General features: G+C 38.4%; 3 protein-coding genes across 3 annotated transcripts; 1 reads left to right on the forward strand and 2 right to left on the reverse strand.

Moving 5' to 3' along the window:
* Nucleotides 1–7,412: 7,412 nt before the first annotated feature.
* Nucleotides 7,413–9,833, reverse strand: LOC138885442 (uncharacterized). The gene is made up of 5 exons (XM_070166390.1): nt 9,662–9,833; nt 8,623–8,894; nt 8,125–8,217; nt 7,887–7,958; nt 7,413–7,802 (listed from the first exon to the last, which is right to left on the reverse strand). Exons 1-5 carry the CDS (start codon nt 9,831–9,833, stop codon nt 7,413–7,415), a joined length of 999 nt encoding a protein of 332 aa, XP_070022491.1.
* A 6,658-nt stretch (nt 9,834–16,491) lies between these two features.
* Nucleotides 16,492–17,061, reverse strand: LOC104239932 (uncharacterized). Its single transcript, XM_009794679.2, has one exon. The coding sequence runs from the start codon at nt 17,059–17,061 to the stop codon at nt 16,492–16,494; it is 570 nt and encodes a 189-aa protein (XP_009792981.2).
* Nucleotides 17,062–19,788: 2,727 nt separating this feature from the next.
* Nucleotides 19,789–22,935, forward strand: LOC104239930 (LOB domain-containing protein 36). The gene is made up of 4 exons (XM_009794678.2): nt 19,789–19,969; nt 20,129–20,220; nt 21,143–22,136; nt 22,645–22,935. The coding sequence occupies exon 3, from the start codon at nt 21,153–21,155 to the stop codon at nt 22,083–22,085; it is 933 nt and encodes a 310-aa protein (XP_009792980.1). The 5' UTR covers nt 19,789–19,969; nt 20,129–20,220; nt 21,143–21,152; the 3' UTR covers nt 22,086–22,136; nt 22,645–22,935.
* The last annotated feature ends 799 nt before the right edge of the window (nt 22,936–23,734 follow it).

The following is a 23,734-nucleotide window of genomic DNA, read 5'->3' on the forward strand; positions in this document are numbered from 1 at the left end:
CCACCGTGGGGATAAGGATAATAGTGATTGTTCGGTACTAATTCTGACAACACACATTATTTCACGCTTGTTCTTGTTAAGTATTTTTCCTCAGGTTAAAACATGTCAAACTCACAAAGCGCACCCACACATGGTGACAATGATCTCGGGTTTCACGCGAAAAATGACAATGTAATTATTCCAGGAGTCGAGGTGCAACCGGCTAACCTCGGGGGAGTACCGGTTGCCAATCCAGTCGATGTCAGTTCGCACATTGCTTTAAATGCAGACCTAGGCGCGGACACCGAGGGGAGTGTGTGTAGGGAAGGCCGATCTGGTGGCCAAGGTACACAGGGCAGATGAGACGGGGGAGTTAGTCTCTAGGTGATATTCGAGATGCTACAGGCTTAGCAGGCCACTATCGCTCATCTACAAAATCAACATGGAACTCCGAGTGGGGTTGAGCCAGAAATCACTCGTTGTACTGAGACAGTGCGAGAGAGGTCAAATGGTAACGGATTGGGGACTGATCCTGCAATAATAAAAATGCTCGAGGAGCTCACCAAGAGAATCGAGTCAGGAGAGAAGAAAATCGAAGCTAATGATAAAAAGGTGGAGACATACAACTCTCGAGTTGATCGGATACAGGGGGAACCGCCAATCTTGAAAGGGATGGATTCGAAAAAGTTTGTACAAAAGTGATTTCCTCCAAGTGCGACTCATAAGCCTATTCCAAAGAAGTTTCGTATGCCAGACATACCCAAATATAATGGGACCACCGATCCCAACGAGCATGTTACTTCATATACATACGCCATCAAGGGTAACGATTTAAAAGATGATGAAATTGAAGTTGTGCTATTAAAAAAGTTTGAAGAGACCCTTTCAAATGGAGTAATGATTTGGTATCACAACCTGCCACCAAATTCCATCGACTCATTTGCCATGTTAGCAGATTCTTTTGTAAAGGCATACGCTGGGGCCATAAAGGTCGCAACAAGAAAATTGGACCTTTTCAAGGTAAGACAAAGGGCTAACAAAATGCTGAGGGAGTTCGTATCCTGATTTCAAATGGAACGCATGGAGTTACCACCGGTCACAAATGATTGGGCCGTCCAAACTTTCACCCAAGGGTTGAACGAGTGGAGTTCGATAGCATCACATCAGTTGAAACAAAACTTGATCGAGTATCCAGCTGTAACGTGGGCAGATGTGCACAATTGATATCAATCAAAGATCAAGGTCGAGGACGACCAATTAGGAGCCCCTTTCGATTCAGTACATCCAAACAGGTCAGAAGGTAAAACCTAGAGAGACGTCGATAGGGAGCCAAGGTCAAACAGAGAACGCTATCAACCATATACCACAGATCGAAGGAACAATGGATCAAGATGCAATTACTCCTAGAATGATCGAAGAAGTTATCAAGGACAGAATTCTCGGGGACTTATGAGAAAAAGTGGTTTTGATAAGCATGTCGATCCCATAGAGGAACCTCGGTTATTGAAATATAATTTTAGCATTGACGCATCGGGGATTGTATCGGCAATCGGAAGGATCAAAAATACTAGGTGGCCTAGACCCATACAGACCGATCCTTCCCAAAGAAACCCAAATTTGATGTGCAAGTATCATGGCACGCATGGTCACAAAACTGAGGATTGCAAGAAATTAAGGGAGGAGGTAGCCCATCTATTCAACGAGGGCCACCTTAGAGAGTTCCTCAGCGATCGAGCCAATAATCATTTCAGAGAAAGGGACGCCAACAGGAAAAATGAACATGAGGAACCCCTAACATGTCATTCATATGATCATCGGTGGGGTCGACATTCCATAGGGACCCATATTCAAATGCACTAAGGTAACAATCACTTGGGAAAAATGACACGAGATTATGTGCTGGAAGGCTCCTTATCATTCAACGACGAAGAAGCAGAAGGCATTTCCCAGCCCTACAACGACGCTCTGGTAAGTTCTATCTTATTAAATAAAGTTCAAGTTAAGCGTGTTTTAGTGGATATAGGTAGCTCGGAGAATATCATCCGATCGAGGGCCGTGGAGCAGCTCGGCTTACAAGATCAAATCGTGCCCACAACTCAAATCTTAAACGACTTCAATATAGCCAGTGAAACAACTAAAGGGGAGATTATTCTACCGGTAAACATGGCTGGAACCATTCAAGATACCGAGTTCTACGTGATCGAGGGCGACATAAGGTACAATGCCCTACTCGGAAGACCTTGGATCCCCAATATGAGGGCAGTCCCTTTGACTCTCCACCAAATGATGAAATTCCCGATGTCGGACGGTATAAAAATAGTATATGTGGAGCAACATGTTGCAAAGGAAATATTTGCGGTCGATGAGGTAACACCGATATTGACGTTATCAACCTCGAAAAGGTCGAGCATCAAAGGTAAACATGAAGCCAAATAGCAATCACAACCATTAGCCTCGATCGAATCGAAGAAGAAGAAGAAGAAGAAGAAGAAGAAGAAGAAGAAGAAGAAGAAGAAGAAGAAGAGGAGGAGGAGGATTTTCTAACCCCTCGAAATTTTATTGTTCCCGAAGATTCTGACGCCACCAAATCAATGGTCGAAGAGCTAGAATAGGTTATTGATCGAGTACCTCACCGAGCGAAAGGTATACCTGGGAACGGGATTGACCCCCGAACTCACGAAAAAGCTTATTCAATTTCTTATTGATAACATACATTATTTTGCTTGGTTCCATTTAGACATGATAGGGATCCCACTGGAGATAATGACGTATCGGCTAAGCTTGGACCTAAGGTTCAAACTGATAAAGCAAAGAGAAAACCCCATTCCAAGGTAAAACACGTATTCATAAAGGACGAGGTAATTAAACTTCTCATAATAGGGTCCATTCGGGAGGTAAAATATCCCGAATGGTTAGCCAATGTAGTCGTAGTCCCTAAAAAAGGGAACAAACTTAGAATGTGTGTAGATTATAAAGATTTAAACAAGGCATGCCCCAAAGATTATTTTCCACTGCCTAACATCGATCGCATGATCGACGCCACGGCTAGCCACGAGATCCTTACCTTTCTCGATGGTTATTTCGGGTACAATCAAATTCAAATGAACCCAGAAGACTAGGAAAAGACTTCATTTATCACCAAGTATGGAACATATTGTTATAATGTAATGCCCTTAGGGCTAAAAAAATGCAGGAGCTACTTACCAATGCCTAGTAAATAAAATGTTTGAAGAACAAATAGGTAAGTCAATGGAAGTTTATATTGATGACATGCTAGTTAAGTCCCTACGCGCAGAAGAGCATTTGGCTCATTTGCAGGAAACGTTCAAGATTTTGAGGAAATATACATGAAGCTCAACCCCGAGAAATGTGCTTTCGGGGTCGATTCGGGCAAATTCCTGGGTTTCATGGATTCGAATAAGGGGATAGAGATCAACCTCGATAAAATCAAGGCCATCGAAGACATCACTGTCATGGATAGTGTAAAAGCTGTGTAAAGGCTGTCTGGACGGATAGCTGCTTTAGGCCGATTCATCTCGAGGTCGTCAGATCGAAGCCACATATTTTTCTCTCTATTAAAAAAGGAGAACAATTTTTCCTGGACCCCGGAATGCCAACAGTATTAGAGGAATTAAAGTGATATTTGTCGATCCCACCACTGCTTCACACTCCAAAGGCAGATGAGAAACTTTACTTGCACTTGGCAATATCGGAAATCGCAGTAAGTGGTGTCCTAGTTCGAAAAGAGCAAGTTACACACTTTTCCGTTTACTATGTTAGTTGAACCTTAGGAGAAGCAGAAACTAGATATCCAGAAATTGGCACTTGCACTGATAAGCGCTTCTAGAAAGTTAAAAGCATACTTTCATCATGTTAACCACTTACCCACTTCGTAATATTTTGCACAAGCCCGAACTATCAGGCCGATTGGCCAAATGGGTCATCGAACTCAGTGGGTACGATATCGAGTATCAACCCCGAACGGCCATCAAGTATCAAATTCTAGCGGACTTCATGGCTGATTTCACGCTAACCCTCGTAACCGAAGTTGAAAAGGAACTCTTGTTAAAATCGGGCACATTATCGGGAGTATGGACCCTTTTCACAGATGATGCTTCAAATGTCAAGGGGTCCGAGCTAGGCATCATTTTGAAGCCGCCCACGGGTAGCACTATTAGGCAGTCTATCAAAACTTCTAGGTTGACTAACAATGAGGTCGAGTACGAGGCCATGATTGCAGGTCTCGAGCTAGCTAAAAGCTTGGAGCAGAAGTCATTGAAGCCAAGTGTGACTCTTTACTGGTGGTGAACCATGTAAACAAAACCTTCGAAGTTCGAGAGGATAGAATGCAAAGGTAATTGGACAAGTTGCAGGTAACTTTGCACCATTTCAATGAATGGACTTTATAGCATGTACCTCGAGAACAAAACAGTGAGGCCGATGCACTTGCAAATCTGGGGTCATCGGTCGAGGAAGATGAGATCAGCTCGGGGGTTGTCGTTCAACTCTCTAGATCTGTGATCGAGAAAGGTTATGCCAAGATAAACTCTACAAGCTTAACCTAGGATTGGGTGAATAAATATATTGAATACTTAAAGGACGGAAAGCTCCCATCTAACCCTAAAGAGTCGAGGGCCCTACGAACCAAAGCTGCTCGATTCACATTGGCTGAAGATGGAACATTATACAGAAGGACATTCGATGGACCATTAGCAGTATGTTTAGGATCAGGAGACACCGATCATGTTTTACGAGAGGTCTATGAAGGCACTTGTAGGAACCATTCAAGCACCGAATCATTGATTCACAAAATCATTAGAGCAAGGTACTGTTGGGATAGCATGGAAAAAGATACTATGGAGTTTGTTCGAAGATGTGATAAATGTCAAAGGTTCGCATCGATGATCCATCACCCTAGAGAACAACTTCATTCAGTCATATCCCCATGTCCATTCATGAAATGGGGGATGGATATCGTCGGCCCTCTACCATCGGCCCCAGGTAAAGCAAAGTTCATTTTATTTATGACTGATAATTTCTCTAAACGAGTTGAAGCACAGGCGTTCGAGAAAGTAAGAGAGAAAGAGGTTATAGACTTCATCTAGGATCACATCGTATGTCGATTTGGGAAACCTGCCGAAATAGTATGTGACAATGGAAAACAATTTATTGGCAGTAAAGTAACGAAATTCCTCGAAGATCACAAAAGAAAAAGGATATTATCAACTCCGTATTATCCTAGTAGGAACGGACATGCCAAATCGACGAACAAGACTATCATTCAAAACCTAAAGAAAAAGTTGAACGACGCTAAGGGGAAGTGAAGAGAAATTCTACCCGAAGTCCTTTGGGCATATCGAAAAACATCAAAGTCTAGCTTGGGGGAAACCCCGTTCTCCTTAATATATGGTGTCGAAGCCTTGGTTTCAGTCGAAGTCGGGGAACCCGGTGCCAGGTTTCGATACACAATAGAAGAATCAAATCACGAGGCTATGAATACTAGCCTCGAATTATTGGATGAAAAATGAGAAGCCACACTCATTCGAATGGCTTCACAAAAGTAACGAATCAAAAGATACTACAATAGGAGAGCCAACCTTCGCCACTTTAGAGTCGGGGACTTAGTCCCAAGGAAGGTCACCATTGACACTCGAGATCCTAAATGAAGGGAAGCTCGACCCTAATTGGGAAGGACCCTACCAAGTCCTCAACATCGTCAGAAAAGGATCTTATAAGCTCGGCACGATGGACGGTGAACAACTGCCAAACAATTGGAACATATCACTTCTCAAATGATATTATTGCTAAGACATCGAGACCTTAGGTTTTAAAGCACGCGTTGCACTCTTTTTCCCTTAGATCATTTTTTGTCCCAAATGGGTTTTTCCGGCGAGGTTTTTAACGAGGAAATAACTATGTGCTACCTGAAGAAAATTTAACAGTATCCAAGGCTTCTTTACAATCAAACTTGAATACTGGGGGAGGGCATCACCCTCAGATGTTATATTTCGAGGAAAGTACTTCATGTCAAGGGGTCTCGATAGGGAAACTTTCTAATGTGCCAAACGGTCGAATAAATTGTGTCCATATAGATTAGACGAGCCCCGATGGCAAAACATGTACGCATGTATAAATTATTCAAAGAAACATTCTTTCTATATCAAATATCTTGTGTCTCAAAGAAAATTTTCTACTATACAAGCTCCATACTTATGATTTTGTGAAAAATGGCTCAATGGCCAAGTACAACTATATCTCAAATGGTAAATGGCTCAAGGGAAAAGTATAAATACATCTCGAACGGTCAACCCCCCTAATCGGGGACTACCGTCAAAAATCAATATGTTAGAATTATCTAAAGACATCAAAGAGGCACCACTCGATTTATAAGCCAAGGACATCATTCTCGGGGACTAGTACTTCGAACAAGTTCGAAGTGTTGATGGGAAAGTAAGACTAAGAGTCACACCCAAAGGCTGCGCCCAATCTAACGCGGCTCAGAGACATCCAAACCCCGCAATAAAGATAGACCTTCGAATTCTCTAAAAACAGGTTAAAAAAGGCTACTCTTGGCAAAATAATCTAAGGGCTTCGATAAAATCAGCCCTCGAAAAACCTTAAATGGTATCGAATTATTCAAATAAAAATTTGTGTTAAGGCACAAAAAACAAAGGGGTTTCGATTAGCAACCCTATGGGTACAAAAAATACATGCTAAGGCATATGAAAATATTACTAAGTCTTTGAGTCAAAAGAGGGAATAATAGCCATCCTTTAGAGGCCATATCGGCCCGATTCAAAAAAGCCCAAGGGCCAACACATTTAGAGTTCGAGAACACGTTCTAAATCAATTCGAACCTAAGGGTTCCACTCTCTCAAATTTGAATAAGAACCAACTCGACTACAGATCGAGGTTCGTTATCTTTCAAAACAAACCTAAAGGGTACTTTTATTCCAAACTCAGTTTTCACTCGAGCCCGACTATAAAAGCAGTATTATGGCTTCAACCAAGTCATTTAAAATCAAAGTCTCGAACATATTATTTAAAGCATAAAAATGTGCTAAACTTTTACAAGGCACAAAACTTTCTTCGAAGACAAAATTTTAGAAGGCATTCAAAGAGAAATTTCTTTATATAGAAAAAACATATACTCCCTTCGTTTCAATTTATGTGAACCTATTCGACTGGGCAAAAAGTTTAAGAAAAGAGAGAGGACTTTTGATCTTATGGTGTAAAATGAAGCACATATATTTCGTGTGGCTATAAATCATTGTGTAAAGGTAAATTATTTCCAAATAAGGAAATATGTCATTCTTTTTGGTATGGACTAAAAAGGAAATAGTTTCACATAAATTGAAACAGATGGGGTATAAGAGATCGACAAGGGCCTTACACAAAATTTCAAAAAAGAAAGAAAAAAAAGTTCTAAGTGTCTAATCTTCCCCGGGAGCTTTATATCCATCTTCTCCGCTCTCGGATCCGCTCACACTATCGGAGTTATCATCATTGAAGATCAAAGCTTCGACCTCGGCTTCCAGCGCTTTTGAATTCTCAATATCGGTCGTAAGGTCAAAGCCACGAGCATGAACCTCCTTGAGAGTCTCCCTCCGAGACTGACATTTGTCATGCTCTAATCGAACCTGAGTGGCATCAGAAATTTCCTTCACTTGAGCATTAGCGGCTTCAGCATCGGCTTGGTAGACAGCCACGACCGCCACATCGGCCTTTTCTTTTTCTGCTACAGATGCAGCCTTTACAAGCTCAGCAGCAAGCCGAGTCTCGAGCTCTTCAATTTTCTTGGCTCGAGCTAAACTTCCATTATGCTTTGAAGTTGGCGCTCAACCAAAGATAACTAGGCCTAAGTGGCATCTTTTTCCGAGGCGAAACAGTCCATGTTCTGCTTGTACCCCCAAAGTCTCGGCCTCTTTTGTCTCTGCCTCCTCGTGGAGCTGCTCGATTTTCTCGGCCTTCTGCTTAACCTGCGGGATCTTAGTTTTAGTCGTCAATATCAAGTTAATATGTCAAGTTCCTGAAAGTTTGCATCACCTGCTTGATGAGATCGATCTGCTTCTTATGGGTTGTCGCCAATTCAGCTCGGAGGTCCCTGGTCTCCTCTTCTTTCTACACATAGAGGCATTTTAGTACGTCTCTCTCCTCAGTAAGCCTTTTGAGATCAGATTCACACCGGTTCAGCTCATCTTGGGATTTGGTAAATGCCTCCCAATGAAGCATCACAACCTATGGAGAAAAGAAAGAAATCAAACAGAAGGAAATAAAAGCAAACATATTAACAAGGGATCAAATTTACCTGGTTCAGGAGACATTGGGCCTGATAAAAAATGATCATCACGTCTAGGCCAGAAATATCATCGACCCCTGTAAGGCAACCACAGATTGAGCCTCCCAAAATTGCCCTTTACAAAATTTAGGGCCACGCAGCAAATCATCAATATTGATTGCCCCAAGAAATTCACTTGGGGCACTCTTTCCCTTCTGAAGGGCCTTGGAACCGGACCCTCCGAGCACACTCGCCGGTTGTTCATCACGGCATCAAATATCTTCGTCCCCCGATAACTCGGGGACTTTGCTTAGAGCGCTATCTGAGATCTCCTTGGTCCGAGGGTGAGTCTCCTCGGCCATCACCGGCCCAGCTGCTTTTGAAGCTTCGACGCTTTCCCTCTTTCGAGGCACCAACTCACAACCAGCATCCTCCTCCTCCTCTTCTTTATCTCGTAGCTTTTGGGCTACGTCGGCAGATAGAGCAGTAGAGTCATCCTTCGACTTGCATGTCTTACTCTTCTTAGGCTTCGGGGTATCAGAAGACGAGGCCCTTCTCCTTTTCTTGTCCTTAGCCAGTTTCGGAGCCACCTCTTCCCCAGGCAAGGCCGACCTCATTTCAGCAACATCCTCGAGACCTGTATAAAAGGGATTCAAGTATAAATAAAAGGAAATTCTTAAGAAAAAAGCATCGAAAGCGTATGGGGATAAGCTTACCATGATTTTTGGCTTCCCATCAGCCCCTTGCTAAATCGCACCACAAGCGCTCACCATATGTGGAAGTCGAACCCAACTTCCATACCAAACCTTCGAGGTCCGGGATTGCTCTGGGCATCCAAACAACCGCTGCATAACAGATGAAAGCATTACATAAAGCAAAAATGAAGTACAAAGACTAATAGGTAATACGTTACTTACGATCGGGGTTCCATTTCTCAGGGAACGACAGTTTCTCCTCTGGGATGAGGTCGCAGGTCTTTACCTTCATGAATCGGCTCATCCAACCTCGGTTCTTGTCCTCATCGATGCTCGCAAAAAAGGACTTCGTTGATCGGTGTTGGAGCTTGATTAATCCTCGAAAAAGTAGAGGTCGATATAACCGTATGAGGTGGTTAAGAGTGAACTCCAGCCCCTATGCCTTGTTGGAAAAGAAGCGGAGCATGCTCACTATACGCCAGAATGAGGGGTGAACCTAGCCGAGGGTGACCTGGTACCTTTTGCTAAAATCGATAACTGGGTCAAGAGGACCCAATGTGAAGGGGTAAGTGCAGACACTTAGAAATCCCTCCACATGGGTGGTAATACTCTCTTCAGGGGTGGGTATCTGTACCACGACCTCAGCCCCCAGTTACAGTCTCTCTTCACAGCCTCGAGACTGGCGCAATGTATCTCGACACATGTTCACATTGGCCAAGGATCGATGGAGGGTTCTCGACTTTGAATTTGGATTTCAAGACACAAGGGCCGGGAACATACTCGTGAGGGAGTGGTTCTACCGGCATTTTATCACCGGCCGACCGAGAAGAAGAGGAAGAAACCTTCTCCTTTTGTAGGACGGTCTTGGATGTTTTCGCCATTGATTCAGGTAGAAGAAAGCGGAAAGAGGTAAAATTTGGTACTTTTGGTACTAACAAAATTGATTTAGCGGGTGGTGAAAGAGAAGAGATGGAGAGAGGAAGAGACTTAGAAAACTTGGTGAAGGCGAAAGTAAAATTTTGATTCAACCAAAGAGCCTGTATTTATAGATTCACGCGATAGTTCGGTGGTACTAGTGGCCGACCATCCATTGGCAAGCATTAATGGTTCGGGGAACTGTACCGACGGGATGTTTCGGTCACCTCGACCGCTTACGTTACGAGGGTGATGTCACTATTGGGGTCTCTAGAAAATCGAGGCTCAAGTCATTTCTTATCATTTTACTCTAAGAAACGAGGGAACTATCTGTATACGGTAGAAATCTGGACTACCCAATTTCATTCTTTTGTCGAGATAGGAACGTCAACCCCGAGGAGCTGGGACGTCGAGTCCATATCGAGGTCGGCACCAATTGCGGCCAGAAAGAGGCAGACTTCAAGTGGCATCTACATAGCTTGATAACGAAAAAGGCGAGATATCTACGATTGGTCGAGGATCGTGGCGTGAATCTCGGAACGAATCAATCTACAGCGGTTAATTAGATGTTTATATGGTTTCCTATTATAATTAGAAGTGTACCTTATTTAGGAATCATCTGTTATATAAAGAGTGATCCCATTCATTTGTAAGAGGCATCATTATTCACTAATAAGAATACACACATCTATTGTTCTCTATATCTTACTTACCATTCGTTATTGTTCATCATTGTTGTTTCATTTCTTTACTGTTATTATTGCTCTATCTCTAGAGCGTCTTGAATCGAGGTCAAGATTCCACTCGCACACTGGTTTGATCTATCCTATCGCTTAATTTATCTATTTAATTCCTTGTTTATAAATTGGTATTGGATTAAATCACATATCCTTAAAACTACAATATAATTTTAATTGTTACTCAAATTTTAGGATAAACAGTTTTATATGTAATTATTCATAATAAGTGAAACAATAAGTTGGAAAATAAAAGAGACAAATGCTTCGACAAGTTAAATTATACTAATACTGAAAAAATTATTATGCTGATTATTTTATAAATTTAATTCATATTGGATATATAGTGGTGTGAACTAAACAATCTACTATCAAGGGATATATGGCGGGATAGACGATTCCCTGATCCTTCATTAATTGAAGATTTTGTGTTCGGGTATGAAAATGAAGAAATCCTTGTTAAAGAGAACTTCTCTTTTTAAATAGGCCTACTTAGTATGATCTAAATCAGTCATTTCAGATGTTTTCGAATAGTGAGGGATAATTTGATGCATGAGGTATTTCGTATTTACGCAAAGTTTTAAAAAATACTGCATTTTAAGGATAGTGATGTGGACCGCCAACCCTAATATTACTATTAGTGATAAATTCCACGATTTGAAAACAATAAGAAATGGTTATTAAAAGAATGACTGATTTGAAAACAATACGAGATGTTTCAGTTTATTTGAACCTATTTTTTTTTGGTTCGTTCCAAAAAGAATGACCCTTTACTATATTTGGTAATAATTTGGTTTTAAGTTACAATTCTATCCTTAATGAGAAGCTTTTATAACCACACAAATACTTTGGGCCCCCTTTTAACTTGTCTAGGACCACAAATTCCAAAAGTTTTCATTTTTTTAAACTCCGTGTCAGTCAAACAGGTTCACATAAATTAAAACGGTAGAAAATAATTAAGCATCCCAAGAATGCCTCGTGCACTCACTCAAAAGTCAATCCTTTCCTTCCTTTTTGTCTCCCCCAAACACCAACGTACATTAGGTCCCCACTTAATTTACTGATCCCTTTTTCCCCTTGCGGCTCATCTCTCTCTCTCTCTTTTTTTTTGGTTTAGCGGCTCATCTCTATTTCTTCCTCGGCCTCCCGTTAAAGAAAAGCCACAACACGTATCCCCAGTGGCAAATCCACATATATTCAAGAGTGTGATAAAATAATAAAAGTAGAAGAACAATATTGCAGAGAAAGAGAGAGAGAATTCTTATTGAATTTTGGGATGATTTATAATGGGGTAAGACCCCTCTATTTATAGGGAGAAAATAACTTAGCCACAAAGTAAAACTCTCTACAAGATAGACATTCACTCTAAATAGAATTCTATTCATAACACTCCCCCTTGAATGTCTACTCGATAAGTAATGTGCCTCATTAAAACCTTAACTAAAATAAAACCCAATGGAAAAAAAATTTAGAAAAGGAAAAAGAGTACACATGTTTAATAATATGCCTTTTGGTTGCCTCGTTAAAAATCTTGCAAGGAAAACCCAGTGGGACAAAACCTTGTAAGGTAAAAGAGTGCAACGCGCATTAACTCCCTCTGATGAGAGCATCAATTCACATCCTTGAGCCTTCGCATCCCGATTTTGTACACTAGCTTCTTGAAGATTGACGTTGGTAGAGATTTTGTGAACAAATCAGCCATATTATCACTTGAACGAATTTGTTGCACATTGATATCACCATTCTTTTGAAGATCATGTGTGAAAAATAACTTTGGTGAAATGTGCTTTGTCCTATCTCCTTTTATGAATCCTCCCTTCAATTGAGCTATACATGTTGCATTATCTTCATACAAAATTGTGGGTAACTTGTCACATTTCAAACCACATTTGTCTCGAATAAGATGTATTATAGACCTCAACCACACACACTCTCGACTTGCTTCATGAATAGCAATTATCTCAGCATGATTAGATGAAGTAGCCACAATTGATTGCTTAGTCGATCGCCAAGATATGGCAGTGCCTCCACAGGTAAATACATAACCTGTTTGAGACCGAGCCTTGTGTGGGTCAGATTAATACCCAGCATCAGCATAACCAACCAGATCAGGACTGCAATTATTTCCATAAAATAAGCCCATATAGGTAGTCCCTTTTAGATACCACAATATGTGTTTGATTCCATTTCAATGTCTCCCTGTAGGAGCAGAGCTATATCTTGCTAAGGCATTAACTGAAAAAGTTATGTCAGACCTTGTAGTATTAGCAAGATACATTAGTGCACCAATTGCATTAAGATATGGTACTTCAGGACCAAGTAGCTCTTCATTCTCTTCTTGAGGTCGGAATGGATCCTTATTCACATCAAGTGATCGAACAACCATCGGAGTACTTAATGGATGTGCTCCATCCATGTAAAACCGTTTCAATACCTTTTTTATGTAGGCAGATTGATGAATAAAAATTCTGTTTGCCAAATGTTCAATTTGCAAACCAAGACATAATTTTGTCTTTCCGAGATCTTTCATCCCGAATTCCTTCTTTAAATAATCAATTGCCTTTTGGAGTTCTATAGGAGTTCCAATAAGGTTTATGTCATCAACATATACGGTAAGTACAACAAATTCCGATGTTGTTTTCTTTATAAAAACACATGGGCAAATGGAATAATTTATATTGCCTTCCTTTAATAAAACTAAGACGATTATACCATATTCGTCTTGATTGCTTTAGACCATACAATGATCTTTGTAATTTGATTGAAAACATTTTCGGGGACTTTGAATTATTTGCGTTTGGCATTTTAAATCCATCGGGAATTTTCATATATATCTCATTATCAAGTGAGACATAAAGGTAGGCGGTAACCACATCCATTAAATATATATCAAGCTTTTCATGGACAGCAAAACTAATGAGATAGCGGAAAGTTATAGCATCCATAACAAGTGAATATGTCTCTTCAAAATCGACATCAGGCCTTTGTGAAAATCCTTGTGCAACAAGGCGTTCCTTATATCTTTGTACCTCATTTTTCTCATTTCTCTTGCGTACAAAAACCTATTTATAGCCAACAGGCTTAACACCATTAGGTGTTTGGACTACATGCCCAAAAACTTCACGTTTTGCAAGTGAGTTCAACTCTGATTGGATTGCTTCTTGCCATTTTGGCCAATCAAGTCTTTGTCGACATTCTCCAACAGATTGAGGTTCAAGATCCTCACTTTCTTGCATAATGATAGCTGCAATCCACCACTATATCCACTCGATTCAACTTTGTCTCAATATCGATGGATTTATTGATAATTCCTTATTTTCTTGAGCCTCGGGCTTAGTGGATTCCTCATGAATCTCAGAATTTATTAAATCGTGGATTTCTTCATGAGGTTCTTTCATAGTGTCATTTTGATCATTTGTTTTCCTTTTTCTAGGATTTCGATCTTTGGAACCTAATGGTCTTCCACATTTTAGGCATGCTTTTGACTCATTAGCTATGGCACTAGAAGATTGTCCAATAGAGACATTAATACGGATTGGAACATTCTCTGCAGGGCTAAGTGATTTTGTTATCCTTTTCAAATCTGTAAACGCGTTTGGCATTTGATTTGCGATTATTTGCAAATGGATAATCTTTTGCACCTCTTTTTCACAAATAGAGGCACGTGGATCAAGATGAGATAATGATGGATTTTTCCACAAAATTTCTCATTTGTTTTCACCAACTTCTCCCCCTAATTTTGGGAAAAGTGTCTCATCGAATCGACAGTCTGTAAATCGTGCAGTAAACAAATCCCCCATCAATGTTTCTAGGTAGCGAATGATGGAGGGCGATTCAAACCCAACATATATTCCTAACCTTCTTTGCGGACCCATTTTGGTGTGATATGGCGGTAATACAGGCACATATACTGCGCATCCAAAAATTCATAAATGGGATATATTAGATTCATGACCCAAAACTGGTTGCAATGGGGAATATTTATGATAATTTGTCAGTTTGAGACGAACTAGCATTGCTGCATACAAAATGGCATGACCCCAAACAGAAGTGGGCAGCCTAGTTTTCATGAGTAACAGTCTTGCTATCAATTGCAGACGTTTAATTAAAGACTCTGCAAGACCATTTTGAGTGTGAACATGAGCTGCAGGATGTTCCACTTTTATCCCAATTGATAAGCAATAATCATTAAATGATTGGGATGAAAACTCAGCAGCATTATCAAGTCTAGTAGACTTAATTGGATTATCGGGAAATTGTGCCCGTAATCGAATTATTTGTGCCACTAATTTTGCAAACGCGAGGTTGCGAGATGACAATAGGCACACATGGGACCATCTAGAAGATGCATCTATTAAGACCATAAAATATCTAAACGACCCACTAGGTGGGTGAATAGGTCCACAAATGTCCCCTTGTATACGTTCCAAAAACCCAGGGGACTCAATTCCAACCTTTGTTGGTGATGGTCTAATAATTAACTTGCCTTGATAACAAGAAGTGCAAGAAAATTCATCATTTAAAAGCATCTTTAAATTCTTTAATGGATGCCCATTTGAGTTTTCTATAATTCGTCTCATCATAATCGATCCAGGGTGTCCCAATCGATCATGTCAAAGTACAAAAGTATTGTAATCACTAACCTTTTGGTTTACAATAGAATGTGCCTCAATTGCACTAATTCTTGTCCAATACAGGCCACAAGATAAAGATGGAAACTTCTCAATAACCCTCTTTTGGCCAAAGACATTCTTGGTAATGATGAGATATTCAAGATTATTCTCATCTATTGTCTCAATATGATATCCATTTCGACGGATATTTTTAAAACTCAACAAGTTCCTCTTGGACTTGGAGGAGAACATTGCATTCTCTATGATAAGTATTATTCCCTTAGGCAGAGTTATAGTAGCTCTTCCAGAGCCTTCAATTAATTTACCACTACTAGAAATTGTAGTAACATCTGCCTTACACATATTTAAATGAGAAAAATATTTCTTCTCTTTGAATATTGTATGTGTCGTACATGAATCAATTAAATAAATATTTTTACAATTGAACTTTGATCCAAGTTTGCTTTGTGAAATATCCATATTTGCTTCCCATTGTTTGACATACAAAAGAAATATACGAATAAACATTAGTATTTTTAGAGAAATAAAGTAGGCTTACAAACAATTTGCTTGAACACAACTATTAAAAGTGCAGCATATTTTTCCGAATTACAATCGGCTTGTTCACTATTGTTCTTTTATCTCACAGAATTTCAATAATCCGAAACTTCCAAAATCAGGACTATGAAATGAAGTGAAAATAAATAAATAAAATTCGCGTGACCATTACGAAAATTCACATGGTCGAGTTATGTAGATTGACGCCTTATACCTTAACAATCAAAAAAAGAGAAAGCATCTACTTGGACAATTGTGAAATTTTTTTTTCTATTAATTTATACACATAATCAATTATACATAATTGATAACAAGGGTAGTAATTCACTAATTAAGTTGCTATCGTACATCTTACATCTGTAAGTTCCGGTTTTCGCTAGATTATTTTTTCGTTTCTCGATAAAAATAAATAAGCAGAACTAACTTTCAAAAGACTTACTTTAACAAGGCAGAACTAACATCTATTATTCAACTCCAGTAACTGATTTTTTTTTTTCACATCACAATTACTTTAATAAATAATATATTAATCCTTGAAGACTAAATAAATTGAAACATCGTTTGCAACGAATACTAGGACTACATTTAATCAAAATGAACTAACACAATTTTATAAAACAAATAAAACTAATGACTACTACTCATGTAAAGAGCAATGATTACATGATATTTATTCACTAACTACTATGAATAGACAAAAATAAAAATTAAACTACTCAATCATCTTTAACCACGGATCCATCACCGATCAAATGGTCTATTTTCCCATCAGGGCGCTCAAAGAAGTCTACCACATCCAAGTGGGTGATGTCAAAATCATTGTCATAGACAAAATTAGCTTCAGGGCCTTTGTTATTTAGAGATGCTTGATAAAGCTCAACCAATTGTCTTGGTACACGACAAATATTTGCCCAATGGCCTTTTCCACCGCAACGATAACATTCAGTTTCTGAACTATTTGCCTTTGGTTTCTCATCTTTCCCTTTCCACTTTTGGTGGTTATTTTTCTTTGGGGGGTGATCAACACCAGGAAAATTTCTTCCTTGTCCATAGCCACGGCCACGACCATGACCACGACCACGACCATGAATAGGGCCACGACTATTTTCACGCTTAGCATAATGGAAATACACCTCATCCACTTCAGGCAATAGTGTAGACCCAGTGGGTCGATTTGCGTGATTTCTCATGAGCAAGTTAGTGTTTCGCTCAACCACAAGGAGAAGAGAAATCAACTCAGAGTACTTTTTGAAACCTTTCTCTCTGTATTGCTGTTGCAAGACCATATTGGAGGCATGAAACGTTGTGAACGTTTTTTCAAGCATATCATAATCAGTGATAGTATCTCCACAGAGTTTCAATTTAGAAGTAATTCTGAACATTGCAGAATTATATTCAGAAACAGACTTAAAGTCTTGGAGCCTCAGATGAGCCCAATCATATCGTGCTTGTGGAAGAGTGACCAACTTTAAGTTATCATATCTTTCCTTTAAGCCATTCCACAAAACAAGTGGATCCTTGACTGTGAGATATTCTATTTTTAACCCTTCATCAAGGTGATGGCGCAAGAAAATCAAGGCCTTAGCACAGTCTTGGGTGGATGCTTTAGTTTTGTCTTTAATGGCGTCTCCAAGACCCATTGCATCTAAATGGATTTCAGCATCCAACACCCATGTCATATAGTTCTTGCCCGAAATTTCAAGGTTAACGAACTTCTTTTCATAATACCAGTCATAATTAAAAGAGGAGAAAAGTTATACCTTAATCTTCTTGAGACAGTAGAGTCTCGTGCTGATAACGTGTGATAAAACAATAAAAGTAGAAGAACAATATTGCAGAGAAAGAGAGAGAGAATTCTTATTGAATTTTGGGATGATTTACAATGGGGTAAGACCCCTCTATTTATAGGGCAAAATGACTTAGCCACAAAGTAAAACTCTCTACAAGATAGACGTTCACTCTAAATAGAATTCTATTCGTAACAAAGAGGTCTTAGTTGATATCTCTTAGTCCAAAAATTATATTGGATAGTTAGGTAAAAAAAAAAAAATATACTATACTATTGACCCCTTTAACTTTTTTGTAGGTTTTCCTTTTTATATTTTAACATGTCATAATAAAAATTCTTATCCCGCTACTACGTGCCACGTGAACGCAACCTCTAACACAAATGGTAACAAGGGGATCTCAAAGTTCTTTTTCCCTTTTTTAACCTCGACGACATTTTGATCGATTTCTGTGATCATTAAACATTGCTACTAAAAATCAACTAATATTGTGAGTTTTAGTCATTGCTGTGTTGTTACTTATAATATTTTCAGTAATGCGTAAAAATGTACTGATGAACCAAAAATAGAAAGTATACTTAGATAAAATCATTTTTTGAATGTCAGTATATTTATTTTCAATTTTTTTAAATTAAATGGAAACAAAATAGAGTGAAGTGAAATGATTGTAGAAAATTTACTACAAGTTTGAAGGATAAATATTAGATGAACATTTTTTATTGATACACAAAACGAGAAATCAAGAGCAATGAACCCGTAGTAGAGGAGTTCTCCGTTCAAGTTTGAATTTTAATTAAACCCAAGAATACAGATAGAGTCCTGGCTGATATGCTTAGAAATTAGAATCATTTAAATGGTAGTACATATCTCGATAAGTTAAGAAGTTTAATATAAGATTTTATAATTTCTGATAGTATCACAAACAGAAAAACGAGTTGTGTTCAAACCATATATATACTGTACGTATCTTTTAAGCTGATCTATTTTACATTTTGAAAACTGTTTATTCTAAATTAACGATTGTACTATATGTTAAGCAGTGACAAAGGCAGGATCTCCACGAAGGGGTTCAAAAAAATAAATTTGTAGCTAGTGGGAATTGAACCTATGACCTTAAGAAGGTTTTAAATCCTCTTGACCACTAAACTACACTTTTGATTTATGTCAAAGAGGTTCAAAACTTAATATATAGAGGTAAAAAATAAATTTTACCATATATATAGTGTAATTTTTCGGCGAAGAGGGTTCGGGCCCTTCCGCCCCTAAATCCGCCCCTGCTGTCAAGAGGCCTGTATATAAGGAAAAGACTGATCTCCTTCTCTTAAAACTGAAAAGTACATACAAAAATTTATTTTTGCTATAGTCTAATACTGCTCGTGAACTAGATGAATGGAATTTAAGGCTCGAGACAAAAAGTACCTTTATCTAGAGTTTTGAAGATTTTGATCCTCAATTCAAAATTCAAAATTTGGTGCTTTGTTATAATATAATCTTGTGAATCTCAAATGTTATCTCACAATTATTTGATCTTTATCTCCAATATTTTTTTTTGCAATACCATTATTAGGATTTTTGTAATTCAAGAACTCATCGTTAAGTAGTACTATTGCTTTGTAGTTCTATTGTGAAGTATTGCGCGAATTACTTAACGCAATAAATAATATGTAAAATTTTATGCGAGACTTAAAAATAAATTTTCTGTAGGTTAACTTAGTTACTAAGATTATATTGGTCTGTTAACATTTTTAATGAGTAATTTGATAGTTTTAACAGCAAAGCAATTGAATTATAGCCAAGAAATCTACAATAGATTTGAGATGTTAAACATTAGAGCAAGTAATTAAATGTGAGGGAAGTTTTGTGATTCTATGCAAGTTGAAGTCGTTTTTCTAAGCACACCCCTCAGTGTAGGGGTAATTTAGGAAATGGATGAAATTATCGCAGGGACAAAGAGGTAACTCAGAGTTGCATTTATTTTAATTTTCCTCGACAGAGTCGCATTTATTCATCACTCGGGGCAAAGGATCAGACGGTCAAAGTTGTATTTCCGATCACATGGACGGTCAATAGTAGAAGGTATGCCGTTAAGGGGGTTATTCCTTATTATTAACCCCTGTAAAAGGATTTAATTACAAACTCTACCCTTCATATAATTAGATTACGTGGACTTCTATTCCATGGTACTGATAATCACTTTTTTTAATCATTCCATTCATTTATTTTCACTCCTCTCTATATCTCTCTCTCTCATTCTCATTTCAATGATGAAACTATAAAAAAAGAATAGCTGGGTTTTCTCATTTCTTCTTTGTTATTGTTTTACTTCTTCTACTGGGATCGTGAAACTTGAAGATCGGATCAAGAGCTTTCGAACTCCAGCCCTAAACCTCCACTCGCTCATCCCAAGGTTCACTCCTTTCTTTTCTATACTTTCGTTATCCATTTTTTCCCTTATTTTTTTTCCTCTTTTTCGATTTTATACGGCTTATAGATGTCGATTTTTCTACTCACATCGAAGGTTTCAGCCCTCATTCTTTGTTTACTCCATTTTTTTGGGGTTTTGCAGATGAATTGAGTTGAGGAGAGGGAGAGAGAGAAAGAGAAAGAGAGAGAAAAGGGTTACGGAGTGATCTGAATAGGGTTTGCTACATAAGAAAGGTAAATGAATTTTCTGATTTCACGTTTTGTTTGTACTCTTTTCTTTATTTTATCGTCTTGTTTTTACTATTTTGAACTCGTCTTTTGATTTTTGATTGGGTTCCTTTTTTGTTTTTGTTTTATTCTGATCTTTTTCTTGGCTGGTTCGATAAGGAAGGATCTCAGAGAATCCATTAATGTGATATTTTGATATAAAAAAGAAGTCCTTGATCTAGAAAGATCCGTAAACAAAAGATTTCTTGCATTCCAAGTTTATCAAGTTAGAGAGAGAAAAGCGAGAGTGAGGTGAAATTTTGTTTTCATTCAAGTCTCCTTCGCTAACTTGGCATCTTTTGTGATACACTGCAAGTTTAGTCTGATCTTTGCTATCTTATGGTTTTTCACTTTTTCCTCCTTTTTTTTTGGCTTTTATTTTGTGTTGTTTTTGGTTATTTTTATATACTTTTATTGTTTTTCTTTGTTGGCTAAGGGCATCGTTAAACTTTTTAATATGACTCCGGGGTTTCTCGGAAAAATCGGATCAAACACTTCCGATATGTTTCTATATCACTCTACAGTTGCTATATTTACGCTTTCTGGCTTCCTTTAATTATAACAATGAAAATGAAATAATAAGAAAAGAAAAGGTCTTACTGTATATATGATTATATTAACTTACCATGTCCACTTCGACATGCTAAGCCATTAATGTCTTACAGCTTCTTTATGATCGGTAAATGAAACTTCGTTGAATGCCACATATCCTTTCTTTATTTTTCTCTGTGTATAATAATCATTTCTTGACTAATTTTTGCTCTACTTGTATCGATTTAGCATATTTACGAGTGCAAACACCCATATATTCTCTTCCATTTATAATTAGTACTAATTCTTTAAAATCTTTTTATGTGTTTTGTGGCATTGATGTGTACACAATTTTTAGGAACCAAAGGATGTCGTCGTCAAATTCTCCGTGTGCAGCATGCAAATTCTTACGCCGAAAATGCACCCAAGAGTGTGTTTTTGCACCATATTTTCCACCAGATCAGCCGCAGAAATTTGCCAATGTCCACAAAGTCTTCGGTGCTAGTAACGTGGCTAAATTGCTCAACGAACTCAATGCTGCTCAAAGGGAAGATGCTGTGAATTCCCTTGCTTATGAGGCTGAATATCGCCTGAGAGACCCAGTCTATGGTTGTGTTGGCCTTATTTCATTGCTTCAACATAAGCTTAGGCAAGTTCAAGATGATTTACTGAATGCGAAAAAGGAATTAGCAACCTACATTGGTCCATCAGCAATGCTACCGATTCTTCAACCTCAAGGGTTTCTCCAACCGCATCATATGAATAATCCATCTTCTAGTACTATGATGCCTTTGAATATGAACCCAATGTTAGGAATGCCAACTGGGGTCCCTCATGGTGGTCAGTTAATGATCCGTGACCCTCAGCAGCAGCAGCAGACAATTGAAGCTCAGCAGTTAGCAGCAGCAATGGCTGCAAGGGAACAACAGGAGATGCTTAGGAATTATGAGCAGCAACAGCAACAACAGCAGCATCCTCAGCAACAAGATATTGTAAGGTTTAACAGTGGGTTTGACTCTACAGGCTCAGTGACTGCTACTGGATTTCACCAAATGAATTCTTCACCCATATCAGCTTCGTTGGCTTTGGGCTCCTATGAGAATAATCCTTATAATCTGATTCAGCAGCAGCAGCCACAGCAACAGGAGCAAAATCATCCTCATCACCAGCAGATTCATCTTCAGCCACAGCTGTTGCTGCAGCAACAACAGCATCAGACGCCGCAGCAACCAGAGACCCCGAGGCAGCAACAGAGAGCCAAAAGCGAAGAGGAGGGAAGGAGCGTCGGTCCTTCATGTTGATGTCTTCAGTACTGTGCTGACAAAGCTTTATTAAATACATTTTTGATCTTGGTAAGTCTCTCCTTTTCTTTCTCTTCCCTTGCATTTTCCTACCTTAAATATAGTAAGTCCTTTTGTGGATTGAGATTTCTAAACACATGGTTGGCTTGCATTTATGTATGAAAAGTTTTCATCCCTTCTTTGTCATTAATTGTTGGTTTCTTTTTTTAGTCAGTTCAAGCAAATATTAAATAAATGATTGTCATTTCATAGCCAAATAGTGAAATATCTTTAATAGCTTGACATACTATTGGTTAATTTATGTGTTCTGGACCAGTGCGAATTTGGTAGTCAGTGTGAAATAAAGCTGATGTTGAAAATGCCTCCGGTAATGGGTAGGGGTTTGTTGTAAGTCGGCAGCCAAACTGGAAAAACAATAGATCATCCAACAATATATCTTGAAAAAAATATTGAATCATGATATAATTATGAAATGCAAATGTAGCATCATCCACATTAGACTGGATCATACTTGGTGCCTTTTCTCTAACCTTTCTTTGTCTATGCCTTTTAACTGCAGCAAATTGATGCCATATACCAGCGTATAAAAAGAGAGACAGGAGATAGAAGAAGAGAGATTATGATGTACAAAGAGAAATGAGAGATATATAGTAGCAGAGAGAAATGAGTATTTTCAACTTGAACTTTAAAGTTTGTAGGTATCAGCTCTCTTTTAGACTTTATTTCCTACTCCAAAATTTCTATTCGTCAAGACCCTTTTTGAGTTTTGAAGAACACAGTTTATTCCTGGAAAAGGTACATTTTTCTTAAATGTTGGAGTAGCATTAATTCCAAAAACAGTGTTGCCTTTCGTTTGAATATAGATGCTTGCTTTAATTGTCTCGCTGTCGTATAGTCATGTAGAGTAATACATACAGTTTATATGTGAAACTGTGTTCGTTAATAAGTGGTAATAAACTCGATTCTTTTTCTTTTCACTCGAAATGACAAATAGTTATTGAAAAGGAAACTGTCAACTGTGTTAAGTATCATAAACAATGCTGTCGACGTAGAAGCTCAAACACACACACACATATATATATATATATATATATATGAGTATATGATGCATCAGCGCGAAGTTGTTCAATTTATGAGATAGATTCAGATGCATCCTTGTATCTGAGATCGTTGACCATGATTACTTTATATCTTTACTTACTGTAATTTATAACAACAACGACCCAGTATAATTCGGGTTCTTTACTACTGTAATTTGAAATTTAATATTTGCTGTTATAGTTTTCAGAGCTTTCGTTGAATATAGAAGTAATATGGAATATTTTATCACAGTTGGGCTCATAGATTTCATGAAATGGCTTTGATGGCCATGTGCTATTTGACTTATATAATATATGGATCCTAGGGTAAATTAAACTAGTCACACAAGTGGGAACATTGAGAACTGAAAATCTAAAAAAATATATAATGATGGAATTTTTTGGTCACCTGCACGTGGCCCCTATTTCATATTTGGAAGAAGGTAAGAGGTACCTGTCATGTAGTATTAGGTGATTTTGGGCTTATGGTTTGAGGGAAAATTTCAAAGTTATCCAGACTCCAAAGTCCGTACCTAACCAATCAGGGTCTTACTCAACCCCTTTGGGAAG

The sequence above is a fragment of the Nicotiana sylvestris genome, chromosome 2 (genome assembly GCF_000393655.2).
Source record: "Nicotiana sylvestris chromosome 2, ASM39365v2, whole genome shotgun sequence".
Lineage (NCBI taxonomy): Eukaryota > Viridiplantae > Streptophyta > Magnoliopsida > Solanales > Solanaceae > Nicotiana > Nicotiana sylvestris.

Excerpts from the sequence above, each read along its gene's own strand:
- LOC104239930 (XM_009794678.2), top strand. The coding sequence starts at position 21,153 with ATGTCGTCGTCAAATTCTCCGTGTGCAGCATGCAAATTCTTACGCCGA.
- LOC104239932 (XM_009794679.2), bottom strand. The coding sequence starts at position 17,061 with ATGGTCTTGCAACAGCAATACAGAGAGAAAGGTTTCAAAAAGTACTCT.
- LOC138885442 (XM_070166390.1), bottom strand. The coding sequence starts at position 9,833 with ATGGCGAAAACATCCAAGACCGTCCTACAAAAGGAGAAGGTTTCTTCC. Across the intron at positions 7,959-8,124 it reads GGCTTACTGAGGAGAGAGAC|GTTAAGCAGAAGGCCGAGAA; the intron begins GTACTAAAATGC and ends AAGATCCCGCAG. Across the intron at positions 7,803-7,886 it reads AAGAGGCCGAGACTTTGGGG|CATAATGGAAGTTTAGCTCG; the intron begins GTACAAGCAGAA and ends CCAACTTCAAAG.